We start from the raw sequence: 13,342 nt of genomic DNA, 5'->3' as shown, positions 1-13,342 counted from the left end.
GGCCTGTATTTCAAAGAGATAAAACGTATGTATTTCTATATAAATTACTTGTAAGACCAAAATTAGAATTTGGTTCGGTAATTTGGAACAGCATTTCTAAAACTTTGACAAACAAGACTGAATCTGTGCAAAAATGTTTTATTCGACTTCTATGTTTTAAAATGAAAATGAGCTATTACTCACATAGTTATAAATATTGGACTGATTATTGGGGTTTAGAAAGCCTTATGAATAGACGAAAAAGTTTCTACAGAGTATGCATGCAAAAAATACTAGATAACATTTATATCAGTGAACAGTGGCGTATTTACGATTTTGTTTCGGGAGGGGCTTTGCTAACTTTCGGGGGGCCTTTGCCTGAAAAGGTGAAAATTCTGCAAGATATTTCATATACTTTACTATAGTAAAATTTAGGGGGGGGGGCTTAAGCACGGAAGCCCGCCCACCTAAATACGCCACTGTCAGTGAATATTGTTTACAAAACATAGGTTTTAAAGTGCCAAATCATAGCATAAGAAATACCATGATTTTAGTTCCTCTGAATTGGAAATGTGAAATTTTAAAAAGATTGACATATTCTTTAAGCTCATTTTAGACTTATTGTATCAAAGAATGTGAAAGTTTTATGTGATCTGACTGATAGTTTTTAATCAATGACGTTTAGAAACATTAAGCCAAATGTAATTTTATGACTGCTGTTCTTAGCTTCTTGTTGTTTTAGATGGATGGAAAACTTGATAAGTTTTACTACGTTGACAAGGAATTATTTCTGCTTAGCTGACTTTTAGCTACATTGTGTTTTATATTAGTACCCTTCTTTTTATTGTTTTCTTTCTTATTATTTATTTTTAGTAGTATTATTATTCCATCGCATACTCTGATACCAAGTGCTGTATTTTTGCCAAAAGCTGTTCGCGGCACTAAAATAAAGATTATTATTATTATTATTATTATTATTATTATTATTATTATTATTATTAGGTATAAATCCACGACCTGTGTACAATCTTCCGAGTAAGAATCAGACATGTACGTTGCTTTACCACGTATTCCACAGTTCTCGAGCTTGTTTAAAATAAATTGTGTAAATTAGTTTAACTTGTTTTAATCATTTTGCTATGTTGGTGTGGTTTAAGTATTTTTCTTTTATATTCACAGTATAAGCATTCTTCATTTGCTGTAATAACTTTAAAAAAAGAAGAAAAAAATTGATGAATTCCATTTGAAACTTAATGGGCCTTATGCAGAGTCGAAATGACGCATTTTCAGTTATTTTATATACCTTGTGTCATACTAACGAGTTTGATTAATCAGTCCTTTAGTTTTAATGCTAAAAGACGTCAAAACGACTTTGCATAAGGCGGGAAAAGTTTCCAATCCTGATTAAAAGTAAACAACGAGCTCGCCACAGCGATGTTGCCAACCATAGCGGAATTCCGATACCCTAGCGACTTTTCGTTGCCCTGGCGAGAAAGCGGCGACGGACGAAAAATACGGAAAATGTAGCAACTCTCGAAAACCTATCTTAAAACTTCCAATTTTCCCCCATGGCTTGAAAGAAGTGAAAAATTAGGTTCCAAACATTTATTTCTTTCCAAAATGTTAACATAACCAAAATGTTCCTTTTTCAAAGCCTTTTTCAATTCAATTCAATTCAACATAGTTTTGTAGAGCGAAGTAGGCAATTTCAATAAACGGAATTGGCTCGTTTTCGAAAACGCTTTACGTACGAAGATGCACAAGTGTTCATGCCTTTCTGATGCTGTTGACTTCATTCAAATTAGGAACTGCAATTGAGTCATAAGCAAGGGCGCCCATCAGGGGGACAAGGTGGGGCGCTCTCCCCCCAAGAGAAAATCGTACTTGGGAATATCGAAAGCCCAATAGAATGTTTACATTAGTTATATCAAAAATTTTAAACTATATTTGAAACCTCGCTTATATTTGTTCCCCCTTGGAAACCACAACATGGTCGCCCTTGGTCATAAGGTGCATCATTGCTGGCTAAGGTGCATCTTTGTTATTGTAAATGGCAGCCAGCATCTACAAGATCCATATAATCGACGGGGTAAACTAAAGTTCTTTGCAGTTTGCTAATTTAAACAATAAGTTTAAGTAAAATGTTATAATTTTGAAGTAGCGGAAAGCACTGTGCAAACAGGTATGTACGAAGGGATAAGGATATGAGAACGAGAGATGACCTGGAATTCCTACCTCTATATAATAACTTCATGACTATTTTATAAAGTTAATATACAATTTATATTCAAGTTGAATTTAGACTCTAATTAAAAAAAAAAAAAAAAACTTAGAGATCACTCCCAATAAAATTCCTGTGGATACGTGTCTGCACGGGAATTACCATATTTGTCAACCTATATTATTTACGTTTAACTCCATAAAATAGTTTTCCAAAAGAGTACATGTATTTGAAAAAAAAAGTCTTAACATTTCTTTTCAAGAAATGTGCTTCTTAAAACAAAATTATATGCTGAGAAGTGCATTGATAACAGGTTCGTAGCCATGTTTAAGAATTGCCTTTAGATGAACTGCATTTATGAGATATCCCTAATAAAAATCAAAGATTCTATAGTTAGATTAAATCTAATAAATATTTTCCGTCATAAAAATTTTAATAAATATTTCCTGTCATAGAAATTTTAAAATGTTAGGGCCAATCATAAAATTTCACCATACCTCATTGATTACTAATGGTCTATTCTAAAATACCTCATATCTCTCTGATTACTGAAGACTTGTCCTATAATGTCCTGATATTCTCGCCACCTTTTAATCAAGGGATCCCGGGTTTCCGGTGTGGGTAGAGGAAATATTTTGCAGTCTTGTTATCAGCGTTCTTTTTTGTACCATTCAAGTTTAATTTTATAATGTAGCGGAAAATAGCGGAATTTCAGTAAGGGTAGCGGAACGTGGCGGAAGTTTGACGGCACAGTCGCGACTTTTCGAGCTGGAGACCTGGCAACACTGCGCCACAGGAATGTGTTAATATCAGTGGTATATTCGATATTCAAGATTGCTTGAAATATGTAGATAAAACCGCAATCGAAATACAAGGTTTCTTTTTGGTTGTGTGTTTGCAAAAGGACTTGGTGCTGAAGGGTAGCCTGGAAAATGGATCCGTTATATTTGGCGTTGAGTTTATATAGACGACGCAAATTTGAAAAATGTGCTGAGATATGCACAGAATTATTAGACAAAAATCCTTTCGATCAGGTACAAATCATAAATATTTCGTATATTAAACTATTGGACGCACAGTTAGCAAATTATGTACAGATTAAAAATGTGACGTACAAGTGAAAAACACGGTAACGTAACAGTGAAACACTTCTTCATGGAAATACTCAATACCTTTCATACGCATCTTTCGTTGGAGCATGGGGATCCCCACTCGGAACAGCTAAAGTTGACGGGCGCCAGCAGAAGCAAGTTAGATATTTTAATTCTTTGACTTATTATCCGTATATTTCCCGTACAGGTTTACTTTTGGCATTCCACTCGAAATAGTTGTAGAAAAATTATAATTTTCATTAATTTCCTTTTGGTTGTCTTCAAAATGTTGCGCTGGGTGACATGAGAATATATCACTTGACATAGATAAAATTCAAGGGGACCATGAGGAGTAATTGTCGAAAAATTACAATTTATTTACGATTTGCGTATAAATACGGCGTCCGGATGTATGATATAAAAACTACAGTGCAAAAAACAAACCAACCTGTGGTACGTGACTAGTAAAACCTCGAATGCTATCTAATCAAGTCTAATTGGACGAAGCGGGGTGGCACGAGCGATAGCGACGGAGTGCGTCTGAATGAAGCAGGCGCATCAGCGATTATAAGTTTGCGCAGAGGTGAGGGAGTGAAAGCAAGTGGGTTTTGGCAAGTATAAGAGTTTTAATAGCACTTTTCATTGTTTCATACTAGCAGCGCTCCACTTGTAAACATAAAATACAGCTTCTGTACGTCATACACAAAAACACTGCCGATGGAAAATAGCATCTAATAGAGTCATTTTTCATATGCAATGACCTATTTTATCTCTCGTAAAGCATTTGCAATTATTTTACACTTGTAAACCTAAAGTATAGCCGTCTTACTTTGTATATAATTCTGTCGCCTCTAGAAATTTGTTCCTTATAATTATGTCTTTTCATGCAATGTATTAAATTTTACCTGTAAATTTATCAAAATGTGGTGTGCCAAAACTACCAGCACCCTATTTTCTTTTTACTTACCCACTGTGTTCAGATTTGTAATATTCTTATAAACTTTCAATCCCATTAATACTATTACTCCTATGAGAAAAAAATCCCTGCTCGTTTGTCAGTAATTGATGACATACTATACATACTTGGTAGTTTTACAAGTTAGCACTGCATATATTCTGGTTCAGTATGCGTCGTTGCAGTATTACATCTTCCTCTTTTACTTGCGATTACTGCCGCATAAGTATTTTTAGCCAGTAAAATTGCTATTTTGTTGGACATATATCAGATCTTTATATGCCTTATTAAAACATATAAATAGTGACAATATAAAAATAAATTTTCACTTTAAGTAGCAGTATTGTTAATGTTGCAATATTATAGGTAATATTGATGTTACTGAATTACAATTTTTCAGAATTATTTAAATTTAATATCCCCCAATGAATAAGATGGATGTAATTTAACATTTAATATAGTAACAACATATTCTGTATGGATTAGTATCTCGAGCTTCCTGCCATTTACAGAATCTACTTGAAATGGATACGCGGAGATTAATTTGGTACAAACTATTTCGAAGATATGTGTATAAATGTTTAGCGTAAATAATGCCAATATTTTAATCTTTAAGAACAACAAATTGTGGTCCATGTTCCGTTAAGGGGGTCCAAAACCACACTGGACCCCCTTAAGCTAACCTAACCTAACCTGATCTCACCTAACCTAATAGAACCTCATATAACGAATATATTATATTAGGTAATCAAATGAAAATCAATAGAAAGAAGTGGTGTCAAAGACACTGGACCCCCTTAACGGAACATTGATCCAAATTGTTCGTGTACATAAATTACTGAGAAATACTACCGGAGTGCACTTTGTTTTATATCTTGTATGACCTTTCATCATTATCATCTTTAAACAATGTTTTAAAAAATGTAATTTTACGATCTTCATTAATTCGGTATTGTATGATTTTTTTTTTTTTTTTTTTTATTATTATTTATTTATTGTACAATTTTGTTCCTAGGTGAATTACGATTAGAGAAAATTTGCAAGTTAAGTTTTGTGTCTACGCTACATCTACAGTAGATAAAATTATACCACTTTATTTTTTCTTCTTTATGCGATGAATCGGAAGTCTTCAACCGATGTCACACACATTATAATTATCTCAGTGACACTTCCTGGCAGTAAAGGGACATACATATTTCTTGAATGTAAGCGTAAATTACGTTAAAATGCACTCTCTCGTGATAGTGGTATTTTCTTTTGAACGTAAATGCTTAAAATGTCAGTTACCTGGTAGTATTTATGTCGGGTTTTCTCCACTATTGAAAGCTCTTATCATTATGTTTAAATTATTTTTAGCCGACATGGGTACTTAAAATGCGAGCGCTCACTGAACAGGTGTACGTGGACGATATAGAAGCAGAAGAAGAGGGCATCGCAGAGGCGTTGATGGACAACGATGCCATAGCAAACGTGCCAAGACCTGGAACATCACTTCGAACTCCAGGAACAGCGCAAGGTTTACCTACACAAGGCATGAGGTATTATCATTATCGTATTGTTATTGATTAGTTGGAATTTAATAGTATATAATGGAAGAACACACACTCAGTCAAAAGCTTTTGATACACATATCGACAGGTGGTACACACAAGCAAATACGAGCATAAATATGTTCTATACATGAATTTATTGACTACAATCCAATGTACAAGCGACAAATAAAGGCTGTATTGGCAAGTCTTAATGGCAGTACCAGCATTTCCAAGTGAACGCTTCTGCTGCTTGTACAAGACAATGTTTCAGGGACGCAATATCAAGAGTGTTGTTTTGAGTGGATCGTGGCCTCCGATTTGTATCACAGATGGATTGAAGTCAGGGTCGTCGTTTCATTCGCCGTAATAAGGCTGGAAATATGTTGGAGGCACGTGTGGGTCGACTTTGCCTTATGGGTCGGAACTGAATTATGTTGGAAGACCCAATAGGTATTGTCAAAGAGAGTATAACTGAGAGGTTCAACTTAAGGTGTCAGAACATCAAATGGTAGGTCACTTGCATATGTTCACTCTAGTTTCGGAAGTGAAGCTTTGTGACTCTGTAATATGAGACTTTCCCACCACACCATCACCATGGCGAGGTGTCGTGCTCGTTCCACTCTGGGAACGGTCACAGTGACTTCTTTTGATGATGTTGCATACACTGGATCATTTTGGTCGTTCATGGACTCCTCACTGGTGAAAATCGTGTCGTCCGTAAGCGAAGTATGATGTGAACCGCTGAAGAAGCTGTTGTGCTCTTATATCCCTCTTCCGTCGTAGCTGAAGAGTTAGGAAATTTTCTGCGCAGCGTTTGTAGGCCGGAATCATCATACAGTAGCGGGAACATGCTCCGTGGGTAGAATTATATTTTTCTCGCCGTAACTTCCGTACCGGGTGTCGTTGTTGTCAGGTGTCCACGTTTCTGATGGTGTATGGAGTCCTTACAGTACGTGAAACGATCCCTGACAGTGGACACCTGCTGGTTTCTCTCTATGGTCCTGTAGAAGGCAATACAAATTATCTCGATTGATTCATGGAGATAACTATCTTAGGTGGGGTCTTACCTGCCTTTTCAGACAACAGTTATCCTATTTTCTTTTGCATCTCACACTCCATCTGAAACAAACAAACAGATGGAGTTAAGATAGGTATCGCTTCAAACTAGTTACTTACGGTTGCGTAAAGTTTTTATCAATAGTTTTTTTTTCCCGACAGAATAATTAGAATTATATGATTTACGAAACAGAATTAAGAACAAGGGTAGCAAAAGGAAGAGATATCAATATTTAGGAACAGATACGGAAGAAACTGAGGGCAGAAGTATGATTGAATAGTATGTGTTTCAGGTTAGAATGAGCAGAAAGAAAGAAAATTACAAACGGGAACAGAAATGAGACTGTCTTGATTTGTAAATGTATAATTAGCAAATTATGTTATGTAGATCTTTATTATAGTGATATGCTAAAATATGACATGTATGATGTAACGTTTAACAGAAAAGCAATATTACTGGGGCCGCGGTGGCTCAATTGTAGAGCGCTCACTTCTGGCGCTTGAGGTCCCTTGTTCGATCCCAGTCTTTATAAGTGGGCTTCGTGGTGGACAAACACCATGTGCGTAGGTTTTCTTGGGTTTCATCCCACTTTCCACCATTAGCACCCATTTCATCGTCACCATCTCTCTTTCTATAAAACGTCAAAATTCAACACCAAAAATGTCTACGATCGGCTTTAGACGCTACCAAATCGCAAACAAAGCACATTTCTCTCGCATGCATTAAAATTCGGCCTAATTCGCACCCAAATTCGCTCTTGAGAATGTTACGAAACTTAATAGTTTGGTGAAGGAAAGGTCACGAAAAAAGTTACGAAGTTTCATTTTGGAATTTTAATAGATACCCTGATTAAGTAAAACATATCATATTTCAACAAAATCTTAAAATTATACCAGCTGAACCTGCTCTCTCTACACAGCGCATCATTCACATATGAACATGAATCTCCTTGTTATTCCTCACATCTGTACATGCCCCTTTACAGACAGAAGTGAAAGTCGTCTTGATAAAGATCGGCAAGAGATACCGTAAATTGAAGATTTTTTCGATTACTTTTTCAGTATCTCGCACCGTTTGCAAGATTTGAGCCTACTTCCGGTTGGAGTTTTTAATTCATGTATGTTCAGTGTTTTCTTTCTTCTTGCATGTAGTATGTAATAAGCAATTACATTACATACACAATTAATTATAATGTCAGTGATATATGGTGTTCATTGGGCAAAACACTCCAAACAATAAAGATTCTTCTTAGACTGAAGAATGGTTGTCCTTCGTTTTTCATTGTTATTTGACCATGAAACAAACCCCTGAGAGATATGCAACTCACGTATACAATTATGTTGTGTTGGAATGCATAATGCGTAGGATATGATGCTTTAGTTGTTTAATTTCAACATTTCCAGTGTGCCCGTAAAAATGTAATAAAGAAATAATGGTCATTTTTTAAAATCAATTAGAACTGGACAATCTACGCAAAATTTGCAATCGATCAGTGAAAACGTCATCTTTCTAGAGCCTGTAGTTTCCGAGATCTCATTGTCGAAAGGATTGGCCACAAACATATTAACGCCCAGAAACGTATAGTTTAAAAGAACTCCAAAGATGACAGCACAGTTCATTTGCATTGATTTTGGAGAAGGTTTATTAAAATATAAAGGCTTTGAACAATAATTTTAGAAAATAAACTTTATGAAAATAGATCTATTTAATAAATAATTTATTTAAAGTACACATACTTTAAAATATTTGTCTTTGTTAAGCGTGAAATCACAAATACCCGTAAATCAAAAGTTTGAAATCATAAGTTAGAGGTTGGAGCTCAGGCGCTTTTATTGCTGTTGTAGAATTTTAATAGATAGAGCTTGCGGTGTACCACATGATACACTTTATCAGAAGAAATTGTCTTATAAGTATATATAATGTAGTTGAGATAGATGCACAATTTATTGTGAATGTGTGAATTAATTTTAATAATGTAATTCAAAGCCTTGATTAGATACCATCTATCCTAGTTATTTGTTTAAGTTTAGCGTGCCTTTTCAGGACCAAGTTTGTATAAGGCGTGAACCTACAGTTAAAAATAGAATCCGAATGAATATAATATGTTCGGTGCTCACCCACTGAGAATCGAGCCCGGGATCGCATATACCAAAGGCGCACCCGGTAGTCACTAGACTAACAGGAAAACCTAATCTATGGGAGTACTTTGAACATACTTATTACTAACTCTGTAAGATTATCTTTCTGCTTATTGAAGTAAGAAGGAAGTTTTTTGAAAAGGAGCAATTAGAGGTTAGTGAATTTCCTTGAAAGAACAGACTCAAATAAATATCTTTGATGGAGGAAGTAATTGGTTTTATGTCATATCAATTCCTCTACAGACGGGAATTCAATGATATACAAATAGTGAAAATATGTAAGACTGGATTAAGAATCGGGGCCGCGTTGGCTCAGTGGTAGAGCGTTCACCCCTGGTGCATGGGGTCCCGGGTTCAAACCCTGCTCCAGCCAAGTGAACTTTGTGGTGGACAAACCGTGTCGTGGATCTTCTCGGGGTTCTCTCGTTTCCTCCCACTTTCTTCATTCCACCATTTCATTCATTTCTCATAACCACGGTCTCCTTTAGCCTAACCGGCATAATCGTGGGACGTAAAATTCAAAGATTTCATTTTCATTTCATGGATTAAGAATCGATCCCGGATCTCCAGCTTACCATGCCGATACATTAATTGCTACGCAACCAGTCCGTTCGTGCATGTTTATAGTTATTTGTTTATCAAATAACTCTCTCAGTAAGCAAAGAATGCTTGATCACGTAAACTGTTCCGTTAGCTTCTAGTTTAGCCAAGTGATTCTCATTTTGTCTTTTATTATAAGCATTTGTTTGTGGTTGTTATCACTTCCATTGTGCTACAAACTAGACTCATTGAACATAAAATAAATAAGCTCGTTCGTTTATTCTATTTATTGAATAGTCGTTATACATATTAGCGTTAAATTATACAGATTTGCTTTTAAAGTGATAGAACGAAGTAATAAGGTCGTTTGTGTTATGTTACTTTTGATTTGATTTGTAAGTTTAGCGTCCCGTTCAGCAGCGAGGCTATATGAAACGTGGACGTACAGTTTAACTGAGGCCCAAACCACATGACCTCCCGCCGGGAATCGAACACGGGTCTCTTACGCCAAAGGCGCGTCCGCTAACCACTTACTGCCATGTTATTAAATAATGTGAACTCCCTGTGTTATATGGTTATCGTACACGCCTTCGGCATAGAGACCCGGGTTCCGTTGCAGGTGGTAGCTCATGTGATTCGATTGTATGTTATGGTGTAGATTCATCAAATGTATGCTGTAGAGTCTCGGTGCTAAATGGGACACTAAATTTACAAATCAACCAACCAAAAAAATAAGGACATATATCCTCGATTGACGTAAATATTTCTATTTTGTAGGCCAACTACACAGTCAGGACGTCCATTAACTGGAGTTCTGCGTCCAGCTACTCAGACAGGCCGACCAGGAACAATGGAGCAAGCGCTTCGGACACCACGAACTGCTCGCACTGCTCGACCGGTTACCAGTGCCTCTGGCCGTAGTGTGCGTCTTGGTACGGCATCAATGCTAACGGAACCAGGTGGACCATTTATACAATTATCACGGCTTAATCTGGGAAAATATGCGTGTCAGCAAAATCTCGCCAAACCCTTGTTTGAATATATATTTTACCATGAAAACGACATCAGACATGTAAGTATTCAGTAAGTTGTTCCCAATTTAAAGGTTCAATTATTTTATAATAAATCAGAATTAAAGCTGCTACGCTTCAGAAATAAAATGTCCTGGTTTTGTTTTATAGATTTACTTTAATGTTCCTGTCGTGTATATGCATAAAATCAATTATTTGTGAGATGTAGGAGTGAATATAAACTATGAACATCGTCCTCTCTTTTGAATAAATTTCACCTGATGACCCGAGAAATGTTACCAAATTTTCCTTTCATCCAGACATTTAAAACAATTTGCCTTTTGATAACTTCTTGTCATTAATTTTTATTTTCCCGTAAATATAATCTTTCAGCATGAAATCCGTGTCTTCGTGATTTTTTTTTCTTTCTTAAATTTTGAGACAAGTACAAATTTCATTAACATCATCCGCCAAGAGCAAATAAAACAATATGCTATCTTACCCAGTCCTTATTTAAATTTTGAATTGACCTCCAATCACACTCCCGGGGCGAGGAAAGTGGTAAAAATAATTGTTAGTTATAAAGCTCTCAAAACAGACAGACATTTCTCAGCTTTGTGTAATACTTTCTATTATTCCTGAGATTTGGACAGCTATTGTTGTCCTTATGGACATCTGGGGCCGCGGTGGCTCAGTGGTAGAGCCTTCACCTCTGGTGCTAGGGGTCCCGGGTTCGATCCCAGCCCCCGCCAAGTAAACTTTGTGGTGGACAAACACCGTGTGCGTGGGTTTTCTCGGGGCTCTCCCGTTTCCTCCCACTTTCTTCATTCCACCATTTCATTCATTACTCATCATCACCGTCTCCTTTAGCCTAACCGGCATAACCGTGAGACGTAAAACTCAAAGATTTCATTTTTTTTTCCTTATGGACGTCATCCGCAATTTTGAATATCAATTAGTGTCCCGAATACACCATAAACACGAATAGAGCAATTCGAGTAAGGTTCACCTATCACAAAATGTAGGTGAGGTGAAAAGTCGTTGTACCCAATTAAAAGTTACTTATATCCTTGTTAGGCAGTTATGACTTAGTTATTTTATTACAAAATGTTTACTAAAATGAACGTAAAGACAGAACTCATGAACATAAAGACAGAACTTAGTATTCATTAGGTGAAAGGAAAATTAGTGTATATACAGGGTGTTACAAAAATTTATCACAATATTTTGGGAACATATTCCCGTGGTCGGAAGTAGATAATTTCGTAGTTATAGGGTAAAAAAATGAACTTTAAAGGTCTATAGTTCCACTACTATAGGACCGATCGTAATTGGGTCAAGAGATCACTGAGGAATTAGTATGTGTCCTATCCAAATATCCATCTTTCAGAAACTACGGTACTTCCACAATCATTTTTGGAGAGGCTGTTTGGGAGTACTAAACCACTCTCCACCTACCTCTCTAAAAATTGGGTGTGCAAGTATTGGAGCATTCTTAAACATGGATATTCGGATAGTTCACATACCAGTTCCTCAGTGGTGTCTTGAGCCGACTGCGATAGGTTCCATAGTAGTAGAGCTATGAACTTTTAAAGTTAACTTGTTTCACTTTTTGGCTCCCAATAACTACGAAACTATCCACTTTTTAGGTCCATATGAACTTTTTTTTTTTAAATTTGAAGTGAGGAATCTGACAATTCTTAAGGGGGAACGTTACGTTAAAATAAACAAATACATAATTGAAACAAATCCGTAATGCAGCTAATTTGTAATAAGAGAGAATCTGTCTTGGTTATGACTTAGTTGCTGATTTCTTGTATTGAAAAATATGCAAAAGTTAAAAAGTTTAAAATCTTAACTTGTACCCCAGATGCTGATCCATTTTAGGACATTTCGTTTCGCTATATTTCAGTTCTCATTGGAAATGTGTTCACGTGCAGATGTGACATAAGCCAGGATCTGTTTTTGATTACATTAAATACATTAATAATCCCAAATATTTCGTGATATACTCTTGTCAATTCTACTCAACAGTTGTGATTTTTGTGTCCAAATATCTCCATAACTAGAACCTTTTTCAAAAATCTGTATGTCCAACCATTTTCTGATACTGAAGACTTCCTTTGTGTTGTAAACAATTGTAGAATGAATGTCACTTACCTTAATGGGTACTCAAAGTGTATTTTTGTTTTCCTTATTTATAATATTGTATGTACACTTACATTGTTTTTCTGACTTTAACTAATTATGTTGCAGTTAATTTAATAATATTATCTTTTCTTACTTGAGTTATGCTTTTCATTTTATATTTACACTGCACTGAAATTAATTGTAACATAATTAGTTAAAAGAGGCCGCGGTGGCTCAATGGTACAGCGTTCGCCTCTGGTGCTTGGGGTCCCTGGTTCGATCCCAGCTCGCACCAAGTGAACTTCGTGGTGAACAAACAGATCCGTGTGCGTGATTTTTCTTGAGGTTTTCCCGTTTCTCCCCACTTTCTTCATTCCACCATTTCATTCATTTCTCATCATCACCGTCTCCTTTAGCTTAGCCGGCATAATCGTGGGACGTAAAACTAAAGATTTAATTTCATTTCCTAATTAGTTAAAGTCACAAAAATAGTGTAAATGCTCGGTGTACGTATTATGCATAAGGGAAAACCCACACGGGTTTAATGGAGTTCTGAGTACCCATCAGGGTAAGTGACATTTATTCTACAATTTTCACAATATCTTAAAGTAAATTTTAAGTACCATGGACAGAAGATTTTTGGAAAGGAAATTCAAATTATGGGACTGTTTGAACACAACAATTGCAAG

The 13,342-nt window shown here is 36.0% G+C and overlaps 1 protein-coding gene across 3 annotated transcripts in view; it reads left to right on the top strand.

Annotated features, from left to right (window-relative positions):
- The first annotated feature begins 2,987 nt into the window (after positions 1-2,987).
- The window catches only part of BBS8 (tetratricopeptide repeat protein 8), a 107,665-nt gene continuing 97,310 nt past the window's right edge, over positions 2,988-13,342 (top strand). For all 3 annotated transcript variants that reach the window (XM_081765171.1, XM_081765169.1, XM_081765168.1), the window contains exons 1-3: positions 2,988-3,234; positions 5,603-5,784; positions 10,291-10,585. In XM_081765171.1, coding sequence (XP_081621297.1) covers positions 3,133-3,234; positions 5,603-5,784; positions 10,291-10,585 — 579 coding nt within the window. In that variant the 5' untranslated portion in view covers positions 2,988-3,132. The remainder of the gene's footprint in view (positions 3,235-5,602; positions 5,785-10,290; positions 10,586-13,342) is intronic.

This window comes from Thermobia domestica, chromosome 7 (genome assembly GCF_964235325.1).
Source record: "Thermobia domestica chromosome 7, izTheDome1.hap1.1, whole genome shotgun sequence".
Classification (NCBI taxonomy): Eukaryota; Metazoa; Arthropoda; class Insecta; order Zygentoma; family Lepismatidae; genus Thermobia; species Thermobia domestica.
This window is presented reverse-complemented; position numbering and strand designations above follow the sequence as displayed.